Genomic DNA, 17654 nt, shown 5'->3' on the forward strand with positions numbered 1-17654 from the left:
GCTGCCGCCGGCCCAGCGGTGTCTCCCGCTCTGCGAAAAGCCCGTGCTGTGTCAGGGGGAAGGAGCCGACCTCTGGGCTCTCGGATAAACGTGGTGGGAGTTGTGCGCTCGGCGGCCTCTGGACATGACCCTGCCTGCGCTGTGCTCCGCCGCTTGGCCTTTTTGTGGGCAAACTGTCACTTAGGAAGGCGCGTGGGGCCCCCTTCCCTCAGCCTGTGCTCCTCTGCCTTGCTGTGTGCACAGCTCGGATGGGTTTACCTGAGCCTGCCCGCAGAAGGGTGGTGCCGGTTTGATGGATGCTTATTTCTTTAAATAAAGGTGAACATTGAACGGCAATGCATGGTTTGGTTTGGCTTAATGCTGTAAGGAACAAAAAGTAAACTGAACTGAGCTAAATAACCAGCGGTCAAAATGAAATGGACTTGTATACTTGTGCTAGAGTGACTTAGTGTGTTTAATGGGCTATCCTACCAACTGTGTGTTAAAAGCAATAGTGCAGTAGGTTTCCAAGGAATCATGGTGGTGGTGCTGGTGTAGGAGCAAGGCGAGGGGCAAAGCCACGGCTCTTGAGCAAGCCGTAGGAGACATTGGTGGAAGTGCTATCTAGGAGTTTTTATAGTTTAAATGTAATGTTAAAAATACTGTCATCCTGTAGAAAAGGCTAAAAATTGTTCTGCGCTAGTGCCTGAGTCAAATAACTACAGGCTTGGGATGAGCAAGAGGCATTGTGAATTGTAGCACAGGACGATGATGACTGGTGTCACGGGAAAACAGGTAAGCACATTGTGAAGATCAGCTAATATAGGTCTCTCTTGTTCTTCAGGTAAAGCAAATTGAAAAACGAGACTCTGTTTTAACATCAAAAAACCAAATTGACAGGCTGACCCGACCTGGATCTTCCTATTTCAACTTGAACCCTTTTGAGGTTAGTTTGAATGTTATATCCTCCCTTCTGAATTGATACACCAACCTCCAGATTTATTGGGTATTTATTTCAGTAAAAAGACCGAACACAAAGAAAAAAAAACCCTCTAAATGTAGGTTACTGTCCAGAAGGTTTACAGAATACGGAAGGATGGTGTATGTGTTCTCACTCTCTTTTTCAGTCTTTTATGGCAGGCGCAAACTATATTTTTCTGACACATTTCCCTTGTGCAACAGCACTGAAAGATTTGGCAGATTAATGCCAACTCTGAATGAGAATGTAACAGGTACAGGTGGCATGCTTGCCAGGTTCTGTTCTGAGCACTCTTGACTTGACATTTCTATTTGTCTCAGATGTTTATCCCAGTGAACTTGTGTTGTGCATAGAATGAGAGAAGGACTCTCACTGCTCACACTAGTGAGCAATCTTTAAGGAGTTACTGGAAAATGGGTAATTCCCTTGCACATTACATAGTTTGATTCCAGTTGCAGTCAGTTATAAAGTCTTGAAAAGTATGAAAGCCTGATGAAGACAGTAAATAAAACAATCTGGTGTTCATCTGGAGCTGGGTTTCCTCATGTGTATTCCTTCATGATATCATCTTCATCCGCCCTTTTAAAGCCTCAGGTGCTTTTTTTTTGTCCCAATTTAGGGCTGGTCAGCCAGATAAGTTGGTAGATTCACCTTGACAATGTTCAGTTCTGTGTAGATCTTGGTACTTGAGTTGGAGAGTAAATTAAGAAAGCTATTTAGAAGGAGACTATAGCTTTCCTGTGACAGAGTGTTTTTTATTTACAATTCTTAGTGTCAGACCAGCATGCATCTGCATTGAGTAGGCTCACTTGTTGCTGAGGACTTCTGTTCAGTAAATTAATTCACAAAAGAGCTCCTAAACTCTGCCACATCGCTAAAGATCAGTAGATAACTGGACTCATTCATGGAAACCAAACAGTAAAATTCTCCTGTCTTCTTTCAAAAGGATAAAATGAATAAATTCTTATGAAGTAGTGTGTTTCCTGCCCAGAGTGCTTAGTTATAAATGATCTGACAGTGTCCCAAAGCCACCACATGCTTCTCTTTCTGCCAAACTAAGCATTGCTACAGGACTGGTTGAAGGTTTAGATCAGTTGCGGCTATTTAGGGATGGCAGCTGTCTACATGACACTTGAGTGTGGGAAGGATACTGACATAGTCAGAGGAATTTAGCATTGCTAGAAGTAGAATGTCCCAAACATAGCGTCTCTTAAAATGTTTCTGTTTTACTAGCAGAAAATTCATATCCTGAAGCAGCACTCTGATGGGAGGGATCTTTCTGGTGCTGTGTCTGTATGCCAGTGAACCAAGTGTTGAGAGCCTGCTGCCAGGAACCTGAAACATGGGGAGTATCATCAAACTTGGTCTGCTCTCATGGTCTCTTTTAGGTACTGCAGATGGATCCTGAAGCCACAGATGAAGAGATAAAGAAAAGATTCCGGCAGGTATTTGGCTTTTGCACTTGAAGCCTCTGGAAGGAAACAAGAAGCTCTTTAGAGGTTGTGCAGCTGTGCTTGGGAAGAAGAAAAATGGTGGTAAAGCTGTATCTGGGTAGAAGAGTACCCATTTTGGGGAGAAATGCATAGAACAGTCTTTGTATCAACAGGAAGAGAACTGGAGAAGCGTCCTTGGTCCATGTATGGTATGCTGCTTTGCCAGTAAAGTGTGTGACAGGGCTGTTGCAAACTGATACGCTTGTGTGTAATCAGATTATTGAACTTCAGTTCAAAGAGAAGGTCAAAATTTGTCAGAAATTAAGAACTAAGAAAAGGTGTTTTTCTCAAATATATATCTTTCCTTTGAGGTTTGTTTAAGAATTTCATCAGTCATTTTTGGTGACTGGGTTACCTGGGACAGCAGCAGCCCTGCTCACTGACCCGTCTGCATTGCTCTGTGCAGTGCATGAAGCATTATCCCAGGCTTACTCTGCTGACAAATCTGGAGGAGAAGGTTGAGTTTTAATCAGTGCATGCAGCAAAGAAGCACTATATTTGGAGAGCAGTAGCCTCCCACTTGAATTAGTGGTGGAAATGTCACGAACTGTCTTTAGACAGGAAGCTGTGCTGGCTGACACAGGAACACACCTGCCAAATTGGTGATGGGATATGGGCTAGTTGTGGGAAGTGGGAGGATAACCTTTTAGTCTGTTGCTAACTTCTCAGTTCTGTGAATCAATAAAGTGGGTCTGTCTTAGCTTTAGGCTGGTAGAATACTACAGGGAAATGTTTAAAGTCAATATGGTGAAAAAAGTGCATGGAATTGTGTATTGAAGAAGTCAAACACCTAAATACAGAATGTGGAACAGCTAACAGAAGGAAAAAGACATTGGCTGTAGCAAATCACAGAGTAGATTGGCAGCATGCTGCTGATTATGATCAGAGGCAAACCTTTTTCCTGTGAACTAGAAAGTGCCATCTGTAGAGTTCAGGAAGTAATTATTTTGCATTCTTGGGCACTGGTGCAATTTCAGTTGCCGCACCGTGACTAGTTTTGAATGTTATACTAGGAAAGATGCAGATAAGCTAGAGAGTCCACACAGCAACAGCAAAATAACAGGTCTGAGAAAAGTGCCGTATGGGGAAAATTTGAAAGAACTTTCTCTTTCTGTGGAAGAGGAAGGTGGAGACATGTGCTTTCCAGCCCATTTTAGGTTGCCCGTTAGTGATCAACGTCCTGTCTCTGCTCGATAGAGAGTACAGGAACTAGTTTTCTTAACTTCCAGTAAAGGAGCCTAAGGAAAAACTTACCCACTCTTTTAAATAGTTTGATATTGGAACAACCTTAGGGATATTGGAGGACTTCTTGGGACATGTTGTTGAGTAAAAGGTAAACTTTGGTCAAGGGTGATCTTTGTACATTTGTTTCTTCTCAATAGCAAGGAAACAAAACTTGGGTGACCAAGGCGTTCATATCAGCCCCAGGCACTGCAGCTGAAGAGTTGTTTATATTGTTCTGCACATCCCAAGCTGCAGCTTTTCTCAGACAACCTATTTATTACAGGGATTGTATTTGATTTATAAGCTTTTACCGATGCATACTCTACATGTTGTCCTTATGCAAAGGAATGTGATTCCCTGTGGTTCCTTCTATCTGAGACTATTTCCCTCCTCTCACAAAAATCTCTTTAAATATTTTTCATCTTTTACAATGATCTTGATAGCAAGATTCTTTCTCTTGCAGTTGTCAATATTGGTGCATCCAGACAAAAATCAAGATGATGCAGATAGAGCCCAGAAGGCGTTTGAAGGTAATGCTCTCACCCTTTTTCTGGGCTGGTGTACTGTTGTAAGCCCACCGGATCGCTTGAGCCCACGAGTTCTGGGCTGCAGTGCACTATGTGTCTGCACTAAGGCCGGCATCAATATGGTGAGCCCCAAGGAGTCAGGGGACACCAGGTTGACTAAGAAAGGGTGCACCAGCCCAGGTTGGAGATAGAGCAAGTCAAAGCTCCTGTGCCGGTCAGTAGTGGGCTCACACCTGTTAATAGCCACTGCAGCATAGCCTGGGCAACACAGAGAGATGTAGGCTCCTTTTATACTGAGCATGAGGCAGATGGGATGGAATACCCTGTTGGTCAGTTTTGGGCCACTTGTCCTGTCCGCTCCTCCCTGCAGGTGCAACCCCTCTATGCTTTTCTGCTTCTGACCCTCCAATGGGGCAAATAACAGCTAGCTGGCCTTGGTTGCTATAGCAATAAGTATAACCAAGAGCCTCTCTGCATACCATTCCTTGGCATGAACTATAAACATAGGTCTTACCACTCTGAGAGCACAGTTTCTGCACAATATGCTGTTAATTTCTGTAGTTAGTAGAGGCTTAACTGCAAAGTAAAATTACTGAACAGAAAATTGGTTCTGTTTTACCTTAAATCAGGACACAGCAGTAGTTGGACTGCTATTTTTCTGTAGCTTGTTTAAATGTTTGTTAGGGGTGGAGACCCCACTGACAAACAGAATTGTTGTAGAGGTGCTTTAGATGATGGAGAAGCAGATGTGTAGGGCGACATTTCAGCAGAAAATTCCACTAGGTGGCGGTAATTGCATTGTCAGTTCGCAAGGGAGACAAACAAGTCCGTGGAGTTTTGAGATCGTTCAAGAAAAACTGTTTAATCTGCACATTAGATTTTATTCAAAGACCATATACACCTAAACCCATCACATTACTTCTGTCATATGCTTTGCATTACGGTGAGGTATTATGCACCTTAAACTTACCTCGTGGCCTATAACTAAATCACTTGGTAGGACTGATACTTTCACCTTGCTAACTCCAAAAGGTGTCTGACAGCCTCTGCCATCACTGTACGCCAAATCTCATTTGACTAATCATGATATCACTTACCTAGATGGGTTAAAAACAGGGCAAAACAAAACAAAAACCAAACAAACCAATTCTCCCCAAATTCTAGAAAGCAAAATTTGTATGGTCAACAAATAGCAACCTTGTGATGCCTTGTGAATGTGACTACTGGTGCTATTAATGTTGATGCTTTTTGTTAGCTGTAGATAAAGCATACAAGTTGCTGCTAGATCAGGAGCAGAAGAAGAGGGCCTTGGATGTGATACAGGCAGGAAAAGAATATGTGGAACATACTGTAAGTATTCCATAGGAACGTCTGGGTGTGGGGGCGAGTGGTAATCATTTGTTTGTAATTTGCTTTTTGGTACACTTGCTGCATGTTTAGGTCATCAAAAGGTGAGCTGAGCAAACCTCATAATGAAGCTGTGCGGGTGGACCCTGAGCTCTTCATGGCATGAACAAATGTGTTTTGTCCAAGACTGCTGTTGAGCTGAGTGCAAGATAATTCAGTGAAATTCAGTACTTGAAATAATTAGGTCAGACCACATGATCTGACCTAAATATTTTTTTTCAAGTCTGTGAATGAATGATGCAGTTCAGATGTGTGTAGGTGGAAGAAAATAGGTGGTGACAGCAGGAAACTGGGAAGTTTGGGGGAAAATGACCTATAAGATGAGAAAAGGAGATTGGATTGCATTGGCCAAGACATTAGTGAAGTGATGTCGGTGGACTGAAACACAATAAGTTTGAGAAAGCAGATGATACGGGAGAACTCAGATACTCTAAACGAAGAAACATGTTATATTCTGCTTGTTGTTCTTAGTCTTTTGAATATTACAAAGCAAAATAAACTGCCTGGGGGGTTGGATGGTGTATATTGGATATGAGTATATCTTAAAAGCAAACACAAAAACTCAACAAGGGGATTGTGTTGAATGAATAGTATCTAGCATAGTATTTTTAATTACTACAGTTCATGTGATAGTGAACTTGTGTGTATTTATCTGGACCTAGGGCCAGCAGGTTTTGGTCTAAAATAAAACATGAATCCAAATCAAGAACTTGCTGTCATCCAGAGTTCTTCCCACACAGAGGAGCAGTAATGCAGAACTACTTGGATACAATTGTGTAAGCCCGATAAGACTTTTTGGGCTCTTATCTTTGTTCTTAATCTTTAGGTAAAAGAAAAAAAGAAGCAGTTGAAGAAGGACGGAAAACCTCCCACTGTAGAAGAGGATGATCCTGAAGTTGTAAGTCATATACTGTTCGGAGAAACTGGGGAGCACAAAATGTGTTTTGAGGAATTAAGAGTCAAAACCAGTACAGAAGTATTTATTAGACTTGTTAGAGTGGTGTAAATCCTTGCACTTACAGAAGAACAAACTCTGATAAGCCACTGTAGAGTACCGTGTGTTGGCTAATACCTGTATATTTTAGAAAATAGTTTAACTGTAGCCTAAAGAGTAAATATATAATGAGATTGTATAGGTCAAAATACCCAATTCTTTTCTTGGAGCAAGTCTTCATTGCTTGCATATCATGCAGTCTTTTTTGAATTGACTTTCTTGTATTCTGGATGCTGGAACTGTGGCATTCTTGCTGCCAGCTGAGGTTTGTATAGAACCCACTGCAGCATGTCTAAAATGTACTCTTAGTGACATTTTATAGTAAGAGCTGTTTCAGCTGTTTCTTCCATATAGCACTTGAGGATAGATATGCTGTTCTGCAACAAATCACTTGTATTAAAAAGGCATGACATAACTTAATTCTTCTTACCTCATTTATAGCCTGAAAAAGTCAAGTGATATTAGAGACTTTGACGGAATGGTACATGATTATCAAACACTGACATCATTAGTCTTACTGTCCTCACCTTTTTTTTTTCTTACAAAGTGACTTTTTCCTCTTGATATCACCACAGTAACCCCATAACCATCTTGTTTTCCATTGATTTTCAGAAGTCTCTTGCTGTTCTTTAATGATGAAGTTTAAGTATACTGATATTTCCTACTGGAAAGCCAATGCTAGACTTTTACAACACATGAAGAAGATCTGCTGGGAAATTACTATCTAAACAGTGACCATTTTGCCTTTTTTGTCAAATGTAACGTTACGAGACTTAGCAGAAGAAGAAGAGCTTGACATGAACAGTTCTGTTTAGGCACAGCTTTGTAAATACAGATGAAAATGGGACTAATATGAGGCTAATAAGTAGTTGTTTCTTGGTGTCAGGGCCAGAAATTATTTAGCAGCGTTTTGTATCTTTTCGTATGCTGCTGCTACTGACTACTGTCGAGGCAGGATATGGGTTTATGTGGGCATACATATGCTTTGCATTCTTTTTATGCTTCTTAAATTCTTATATAAAAGAGACTTCTGTAACTGTGGTAATGGGCATTATTTTAAGACTGGATTTGTGTTTTACAGTTCAAACAAGCTGTATACAAGCAGACGATGAAGCTCTTTGCTGAACTGGAAATTAAGAGGAAAGAAAGAGAAGCAAAAGAAATGCATGAAAGGTATGAGCAGCATTCTGCTTGTGCAGTTCAGGTCTTCCCCTCTCGTGCTTTCTCAGACAAGAAGAGGAACCATAGAATTTTAGAAAAGTCTAAGTTGGAACAGACCTCTGGAGATCATTTGGTCCAACCCCCCTGCCAGAGCAGGGTCTTCCAGTGATGTGGATTCCACCACCTCTCTGGACAATGTGTGGGTTGTAGAACTCTGTGCTTGAGAAATGCGAGCAGGAAACTTGCCCTCCTGTATTTAAGACATTGATCTATTTGGTATGCTTATGTACTCTTATGTGTATGTATGGAGGCCACCCAAAACACTGAAATGGTGACACATTTCTGCATGTTGATAGCATGCAAAGAAGGGATTTTTAATTCTAATTAAGTGCCAGAAATACCCTGTGGCATGTGTGATCCTGAACTATTTTAGGTGTTTTGATCACATGTTGCCCGAGTGCTGACTGTGGATGCACTTTGTAGAGCGCGGTTTCTGTACTGGTCAGTGAAGGCAGTCTGGGAGATGGTTGCAGGGCAATACTTTTGATTACAGATAAAAATTAGGGTGAAAAAAATTTCATTCTTACCTCGCATACTCAAGTATTTAACTTCTCAAAATGTGTACTCTCAAAAGTTTTAGAGAGTTATCACTAGATTTATGAGGGAGTCCATCTTGTTTTGCCGAGAAAGAGACGCTGACTCACTAATGAAGTACATGCATGCTGTCAGTGGTGCCAAACCGTATTCTCTGTTCGCTGCTCTTCCAGATTTGAAATAAAATTCTTCTTGCTGTGCTATCCTAGGTGTGCATATTTATCTATTCTGATAAGAACTTTAATCTTCCAAGAAACCAGAAGAGCTTTCCGAGATGTTTTGAAAGTATTGCTGTGTTTCTTTAAAGTAGATGCTTGTGGGTTCATAACTTCTTTGTGGCTTCCCTTCCAGGAAGCGGCAGAGGGAAGAGGAAATTGAGGCACAAGAGAAAGCTAAACGAGAGCGCGAATGGCAGAAGAACTTTGAGGTAATCAGCAGCTTAACTTACAGGATGGGCCTTAGCAATTCTTGACCTTGCTGCCGGGAATGCCCCTAAAGAGAAGAGAGACTTTTTGTCTGCAGGTGCTATAGGATAATTTAAGTAAACACTTAGTAAAAGATCCTGCACAAGCCTGGGTTTTGTCCTTGTGTGGAAAGAAGAGTCCACCGATGGGGCTTTGGTATCACTTTGCAGAAACAGATCTGGTAAATTAAAGTGCAGTATTTTTCAGCTCTGTCAACAGTTCATTCTTGCCCTTAGAAATTTGAATTGCTGCTTAGCCCAGGTCACTGGTAACCAGTAAAACTTAATCTGGCAGCTGTTCAATCACTAGTGTGGACTGTTGTTGGTACTTTTCAGCCTGGTTGCTAACACTTACGGAATCTGTATCTCCCGTGAATATCAGAGACTTGAGTGACAGTCACTTCCCTTTGACCCATCCACCCAGTATTCAGTGTTTAGGTGTATCAGAAGTAGCTTTGTGGTTGTTGTGCTGCTATACTAGGGGTGAAACCTACAGACCGCCAAAATATTTGATTGAGCCTGTAAGTCTTTCCTCATGAAAAGATGAGCTAGATTGTTCATTTAATCCAAAGCTGGATCCTAGTTATGCACAAGAGGACCTTAAAAAAGAGGGTGTATAGGTGAGGAGTGTATGAGCTGGACTGGCATTCTGTGGAAAGTGGACAAGTAGGATGTTTCTGGAGGCTCTGCTGGGAAGAGTTTGTGTTCATGTGCTGCATAACATGGATATAAGAAGTTGGATATTCTGGAAAACTTGTGTAATGCTGCTGCATTGAGTGTGCTATGGGTTTTGTCCTGTAATGCCAGAGAGATAAATGAGTGTGTCACTGGCCTTGCTGCTGGCAGTTCTGTGTTCTCTCACCAGAACGGCTACAGATGTTGTCAGTGCTGTAGGGATGCAGTAAAGCATAGCAGCTGAGGAAACGTGAGCAAGTGTTGCGAGCAAATAATGATGGACCAAATGGGAGCTGCAGCACTATTGATATTGCAGCTCTGAGTATCTGGATGTCTCAACCATGCCTAGACAGCTGAACCTCTGCGCTTGCAGGTGTCTTGTCCAGCCCTGCTGGTGACCATTTAATCCATGTGAAAAGACAGGATCAAAGCTAGATATTAATGTCTGAAATAGATCACTGGTATACACAAGAATAAGAAGCTTATTTCTGCTAGTGACCACCATTGAGAGAGGGTGATTGGAGGCAAAATAACATACGAATTCTTAGTTACTCCTTTATGTGTGCTAATTCAGTGGCTGCCTTTAAAATATATCCAGAAGGAGTATGTGTGTTGCTGCTCCAAATGATATTTAAACCATAAGGAAAAAAAAAACTTAAGTTGATATTCTGCAGTTGTGCTTCTGTCTCAGTTTCAAAAAACCCCAAACAAACCAAACACAAAAATCCCAACCTTTAAAGGTGCTTGTGTTGTACCTCTGCATTGCTCTTCCAGGCTTTCCTGCTCCTGGTGATTTCAGTCCTTGTCTGCATACTGCATCCTAGTTCTGATCCTGTCTCTTTACCCTAAAACCTGTAGGTTTTGTCCCTCATGTATATTCTGCAGTACTTCTGACTCCTCATGGGAATGTCTGTGTCATGCAAGTGGTTGCCTGCTGTTTCTAGAAGCTATTCATGGGCTGCTTTCAGAGCTGAATTATATCTTGATGTATTTTAGAAGGAGCAGGTTGGAACATCTACTTTCTCCCATCCCACCCTCAAAATTCACTTTCTTAGTAATTTCAAGAATAGCTTCCACCAACAAACCTTAAGAAACAAGAAGGTTAGAACAGAAGTTGCCATACAGCCTTATCGCTAGCAAAAGTGTTATCACAGAATGGTTGTGGTTGGAAGGGACCTCTGGGGTCCATCTGGTCCAACCCCCCTGCTCAAGCAGGGCCACCTATAGCCAGTTGCCCAGGACCATGTCCAGATGGCTTTTGAATATCCTCAGTGATGGAGACTCCACAACCTCTCTGGGCAACCTGTTCTAGTGCTTGGTCACCCTCAATAAAAACATGTTTCCAGATGTTCAGAGAGAGACTCCTGCATTTCAGTTTGTGCCCATGGCCTCTGGTCCTGGCACTGAACGTCACCAAGAAGAGCCTGGCTCAGTCTTCTTTCTGCCGTCCTTCAGATACTTGTACACATGGATGAGATTCCCTCCGAGCCTTGTCTTCTCCCAGCTGAACAGTCCCAGCTCTCCCAGCCTTTCCTCACAGGAGACATGCTCCAGTCCCTTCGTCATCCTTGTGGCCCTTTGTTGGACTCTCTCCAGTATGTCCATGTCTCTCTCATACTGGGGAGCCCAGCAGTGGGCACAGCACTCCAGGGCTGGCCTCACCAGTGCTGAGCAGAGGGGAAGGATCACCTCCCTCGACCTGCTGGCCATACTTTGCCTACTGAGCCCAGGACACCATACGTCACCTTTGCAGCAAGGGCATGTTGCTGGCTCATGTACAGCCTGGTGTCCAGAAAAGAAAAGAAAAGAACCCCCAGGTTCTTTTCTCCCAAGCTACTTTCCAGCTGGGTGGCCCCCAGCATGTGCTGGTGCCAGGGGTTGTTCCTTCCCACGGGCAGGACTTTGCACTTCTCCTTGTTGAACTGCATGAGGTTCCTGTCAGGCCATTCCTCCAGCCCATCGAGGTCCCTCTGGCTTGGCAGCACAACCCTCTGGCCTGTTGGCCTCTCCTCCCAGTTTTGTGTCATGTGCAGACTTGCCAAGAGTGCACTCTGTCCCATCATTCAGATCGTTGCTAGCGCCTGGCCTTCCCCCATCCTGCCATGGGGAAGGAGGGGAGTGAAGCAGACAGCTGTTGTAGCCAGAGCCTGTGTGCAGCACCAGTACTGCAGGAACAGCTCTGGTTAGGCGGGCCTTGAGCGTGTGGATCCCACACTGTGAAGTGGATCATCCCTGGACTTGTTTTGTCATACTGTGAAACCTTCAGCCTGTAGAGATAGGTTGACTTTGTGAGGAGTCTTTTTTTTTTTTTTCCCCAGGAGAGGTTTCTGCTGCTCTCCAGGCAGGCCAGGGAGAGGAGAAAAGAGTGTGCCAGAGATCTTTTCTCCTTGTCTCTTTGTGACGAAGGTTGGGGCAAGGAGCCTGGAGAAGACATTAGTATATTTCCCTTCTGTCTTCTCCCTGCCTCCAAGCTGCAGCACAGGGAGAGCTGTCTCAAGGGTGTGAGACAGAATAAGGAAATGGCATGCTCTGAGCTGACAGATTAGGAACATCCATTAGAGATGAGGTTTCTTGTTTCCTTTGCACATCAAAGGATTCAGTAGACTCTACTCAAGACTGCGCAACCCAAGCTGGTTGCTTCTGAAGCAGGAAACCAACACAGCACTTATACTGGTGTTTGTAAGCTCACTTGTAGTTCCACTGTGCTGTGTCTGTTGCTCTGGCTGTTCTGTGTCTGTATGTCCTGGCTGCCAGGGCACTACATGCTGGATAAGGGGGAAGTTGCTACTGATCTCTTGAAACTGGTATGTACTGCCTGCTGTCTGGCTCTTGTACTTCTTAACTCTCCATTTCCACTCTGTTGTTCCCAGGAAAGTCGGGATGGTCGTGTGGACAGCTGGAGAAATTTCCAGGCAAATACAAAGGGGAAGAAAGAAAAGAAAAACAGGACCTTCCTGAGACCTCCCAAAGTAAAAATGGAACAGCGGGAATGATCCTGGCAGCACTGCCCAAGTGCAGCTCCTCAATCCCCTCCCTGCTTTTAAGGACTCATTGGCACCTAGAGTAAGAATTGCTTTTTAGTAGACTGTTTGTTTCCAGTACAATTAATTATTGGTCAAAGTATTTTTTGTACTCTGTCCATTTGAACTAGGGCCATAGTATGAAATTGGCCAGGAACCCGCTACATGTAGAACACTTGACTTAGGAGGGTCCCTGCCATTATTGCTGTCCCATTTGTCTGCTGCCCCGTAACTCGATGTTTCGTACTTCAAGAGATTGTGCTGTTTCACCACTTCCATTGCTAGTTTGAGAGCTGAACAAAATATTGGAAATACATCCATCCCTTTCCAGGCATCATCTTTCTCAGCAAGTTCAGCTTCGGAAAGGTCCAAACAGACTCTGGGAATCTGCTTCCAGCACTGTGCAGTGCAGCTGACCTGCAGTTAAAGTCCTGCAGCTCCTCACTGAACTGAGTGGTGCTTGGAAGGACCCTTCCCCTAAGATCTGATTTCCAAACTAAAATCCCAGCTCTCAGGCTCAGACTTCTGTTAATCTCAGACCAGCTGGTCACTTGCTGTAAAGGAAAAATAACTTCTCTTGATTAATAGTTAAGTTGCAATGGTCTGTATGTAAAATAAATTTTTACCCAAGTTACTAGGTTTTTTTTCTTGGAATTATTCAAAAATACAATTGCAACGGTGTGAATTGAGTGCTGGCCACTGAAATGTTGCTGCTCTTCAGTGTGAATGCTTTCCCTGGTCTGCTGTCATCCCAAAGTCTGTTCTGACTTGAATTTTGAAGTGACAGTCCTACAGAGCTGCAGCCAGGAGGATGGGGAGAGTGTATCTCTTCCCTGGATGCTGCCTGGGTGGATGCAGGTGTGCCAGTCTGCGCTGAAAACAGAGTTGTTGCTGTGCCTTTGGGGAGCGTGGATGGGCTGGGAGGACTTGGGCACCTGTGTGGAGTGTAACTCCTTGGAGCTATGGGGTGAGCTCAGACTCCTGAGTTCTGTTTTTAAAATCCTATTTTGTGTGTGTATTGTAAGTTTTTGAGATTCTCAACTGTTTAAAGGTGTTCAAAATGGAGTATACTACAGATTCACGTGTTCCTGGCAGACTCCTCTGGAGACCCTTCTGCAGACTCTTCCCATCTGTCCTCATGGCCATCCCCATACTTGGGTCCTGTGGGTAGTTGCCTCCATGAAGATACTGCTTTTCCTCCTCCTCACTGCCCTTAGCTAGCTCCTTTCACTTGGACTTGCCTTGTCTTTCTTATGTGCCCTCATCTTCAAATGAGCACAATCCTTTGTGTCTCAGGCATTGGTGAGGTCTGTCTTCAGAAAGATTGGTTCTGCTGACCCTAAAGAGATGCCTCCATCTTCTGGTGTCTCCACTCCTCAAGTTCTAGTTAATTGCTTTCTGTTTCTGCCTGCTAGGGAGGAGTGACATGATCAAGTTGTTGTTTTACAACAAAGCAGCTCCCAAGGAAGGTAGGGACCTGGGCAGGGCCCAGGACTTAGATGAATCTGCTGGAAGGTGAGTGGTGCTCTCCACTCGCCGCCTTTTCTTCTTTTCCTCTTGTACACCGCTCTGTGTGACCAGATGTAAAGTGAAACATCCTTCCCTAATAAAACTAAGGTATTTTGTTGTTTTATACATTAACTATCCCTTAGAACAGTAGAACACAATTCTTATTTCTTTGTAAACACAGGAATGCAGTTTCTTTACCTTATTTGTCCTGCTTGGTATAACCTGCTAGGTAGCTGAACCTCAAGGGGCAAAACATGGCTTAAAAAATGACGTTGGTGATGTCTGGGTGGCACACAAGAGCCAAACAGTAACTAGCAGCAGGCCAAGTTGGGCTTACAGGTCTGGGAGATGCTGAACTGTGCATCACTGCTCTGTTCAGGCACTGAAATTCCTTTTTGTTGGCAGACCCTGATCCTCCATTAACTGGGAACACAGTGGTAGGACCCAACTTCCTTGTCAAGGCAATGACTAGCCACATTTGTTCTGAGGAAAATGTCAGCTAACTTTTGCGGTGCTGTCTCTCAGATGCAATCTCTTCCTGGGTGTGAGAAATGAGCAGCGCTGGGCAATAGCTCAGATGATTAGGGTATTTCTAAGTGCAGTCTCTCTCTCAGAGGACATGCTGTCCCTCTAACTTGTCTGCCTCTTGTTCCCCTGTTGAAGTATTTCTGGCTTAGAGATCTGTCCCAGTCACTCTTGTCCCAGAGTCCTTCCTTTTGATATTCAAATACTCGTCTTCCTAGTAGCATTTCCTTTCAGATGGTGTAATTTCTTTGTTGACTGATGGTACTGACCTTTCAGATCTTTTCTTTAAATTTTTTTCTGGGGGTTCAGGATGAGTCTTGTGAGAACTTGAAATGCTTGTAAGACCCATGTTATGCTTCTGCTTCTTGGAGATGTTTATGAGAATTTGACCAGTGGAGTGGCTTACCACTGGGGTTTGAGGAGTGCAGCCTGTGGCCGACGTCTTTGAAGTACTAGTCCTACAGGCCACTGCCGTTAGAGACATTTTTTCCACTGGGTATGACTTGGTTGGGGCAGCAAAATGTGTAGCTTATAACAATGCTGTTTCACTGTCAATTTAGCTGTTACTGTTTCCTTTTCTTCCTGTCCTGCCGATGATATGCTTCTATATCTGAATATGCAGTATTTCTCCTGTCTTATCTACTCAGCCAAGTCCTGTGAAGGTTCCCATCTGCCAGGCAGGCTTTAGCAGCAGTGAAATACCTGTCCCTTTGCTAGATACTTCTCTGCTCCACTGTAGGGAACCTAGGAGGTTCATTTTGATCCTTGTATTCAAGCTTTGTAATTGCAAACTCTTTGGAATTGCCTGGGTGGAAATAAGTGAATGCACAACGTGGACCCCCACAGATGCAGGCTGGGCTGTTGCCTGGGCTCTGCAACGCATGCCAAGGCAGTGGGATGGAGAGAATGAAATGTTTAATTTCAAGAGGTGGAGATGTTGTAGAGGAAGAGATCTCTAAGCCTCCTTCCTCCTTGGAGCTCTTCTTAGGTCAGTAGTCCTCATAGACTAAAATATTTGTCCTCCATATGCAGGACAAGAAAATAGATCAGTGGGAATCTCCTTTCTTTCAGAAGGAGAAAAGGTACCAGATAGCTACAGAAGTGCCTTTCAGTAGGGTCTTGGCTTTGGTTTTCTGTGGAAATAACTTGTCCTCCGTGTCCAGTTCCCACAGAACATACATGGGGGGTCTACCAGAGTCCAGCTCAGCTCTTTGTTCCTTTCTGGGAGTCCAGAGATTGCTCCTGAAGCTCTTGGTTCCCTTCTGAGGCAGGGAGGTTGCCTTTCCCTTCATAGGCAATTTGCAAAGGTGCATCTCCTGTTCAACAGTCGTGGGATGGGAAAGGACCTTTGCAAGTTACGTGGGGAAACTGCAACAGGAAACTACTCACTTGTGGATTAAAGGGGACAGGGTGCAGGGTGCAGAACCTTCCAGTCTGGTGGTACTTTGTAGTCTAGGGATGAGAGTGGAGGATCCTCTGAGCGTGTAGGCAGGCCAAAGTCTAGATTTCAGCAGAAGTTCACTAGATTAGTTAGATTTCACTGGGTAGAAAAACTATTCGGTAAAGACTAGAACAAGTACAGCAGCTATAGAAAGCCTGGGTGATCAGCCAGAGACAAAATCTATTCTTGATAAAGACATAAACCAGTGTGTTACTTAGCATTTATGTTAGTTTGGCAAACACAATGGTGTGCTCTAAATTGGCTGCTGCTGCTCGGGAATCATTTCGTAGTCACTTAGCTGCAGGGATTGTATAAAACAGAGAGTACTGTTGGCAAAGACAGAGTGAAATGGAAAATACTGTCTTCCTTGCTATGAAGCCACGTTGTGGCCGTACCTTACAGTTTACATGGCTGCCCATTTATATGCATGCTTTGTTGCACAGCCTTTCAAAAGGAGACAAGCAATGGTACAGAGGAGAACCAGGGCATCAAAAGCTGTTTTCTTCCTGAACCTGAGAACAAGAGGTTATGGAGGGATATCAGCAATAAATGGGTTAAAAAGACAGAAATGCTTTTCTTGCAGTGGATTGTAGAACTCAACATAGACTATTATTGAGGTCAGAAGTTTTTAATTTTCATCCACATACATGTTCACACAAATAAAGGCCATCAAGCTGTGTAAAGATCCCAGTGTAACTGCTAGCTGAGGGAGTCTCTGCCCCATATTGGTGACGCTGGCAATGTACGATGAGGGATGCATTGCACTGTGCTCTCTTTCTTCATTGATCATCATCTGCTGGCTGCTGTTGGATATGATGTACTGAACTAGATAGCCTGGATCCAACATCACCATTCTTATGCTGCCTGTGTGACTGGGTCTTCTTACAGCTCTCCTCTGCCCCAAAGAGATGCCGTCCTTGTAAATGCATGGAAAAACCCTCTTTCTTCCACTCCTTCTCCTTGTGCAATAACAACTCTTCCGCTGTACGCTATTTGTATTTCAGAAGCGTAACTGTAGTTCTTTAGGGGCTGACCTGCTGGAAGGCAGCTCTGTGGAAAGGGACCTGGGCGTGCTGGTGGACCGTGAACCAGCAACGTGCCCTGGTGGCCAAGGTGGCCAATGGCATCCTGGGGGGCATCAAGAAGCGTGTGGCCAGCAGATTGAGGGAGGTCATCCTCCCTCTCTACTCTGCCCTGGTGAGGCCACATCTGGAGTAGTGTCCAGTTCTGGGCTCTCCAGTTCAAGGACAGGGAACTGCTGGAGTGCGTCCAGCAAAGGGCTACAAAGATGATGAAGGGACGGGACCATCTTTCTTATGAGGAAAGGCTTAGGGACTTGGGTCTTTTTAGTCTGGAGAAGACCGAGGGGGGAACTCATCAATGCTTATAAATACTTGAAGGGAGGGGGCCAGGGGGATGGGAACAGTCTTTTTTCAGTGGTGCCCAGTGACAGGACAAGAAGGAATGGGCACAAACTTGAACATAGGAAATTCTATCTAAGCATGAGGAGGAACTTCTTTCCTTTGAGGGTGGCAGAGCACTGGCACAGGCTGCCCAGAGAGGCTGTGGAGTCTCCTGCTGTGGAGGTATTCAAAACCCACCTGGACGCCATCCTGTGCAACCTGCTGTAGGTGACCCTGCTCAGGCAGGGGTGTTGGACTGA

General features: G+C 44.1%; 1 protein-coding gene across 1 annotated transcript; it reads left to right on the forward strand.

Moving 5' to 3' along the window:
• Positions 1–750: 750 nt before the first annotated feature.
• Positions 751–13150, forward strand: DNAJC8 (DnaJ (Hsp40) homolog, subfamily C, member 8). The gene is made up of 9 exons (XM_009893011.1): positions 751–774; positions 824–925; positions 2347–2403; positions 4139–4205; positions 5458–5552; positions 6436–6507; positions 7685–7776; positions 8710–8785; positions 12367–13150. The coding sequence occupies exons 1-9, from the start codon at positions 751–753 to the stop codon at positions 12487–12489; spliced, it is 708 nt and encodes a 235-aa protein (XP_009891313.1). The 3' UTR covers positions 12490–13150.
• Positions 13151–17654: the final 4504 nt, after the last annotated feature.

Source organism: Charadrius vociferus, unplaced genomic scaffold (assembly GCF_000708025.1).
Source record: "Charadrius vociferus isolate BGI_N301 unplaced genomic scaffold, ASM70802v2 scaffold459, whole genome shotgun sequence".
In the NCBI taxonomy this organism is placed as follows: Eukaryota; Metazoa; Chordata; class Aves; order Charadriiformes; family Charadriidae; genus Charadrius; species Charadrius vociferus.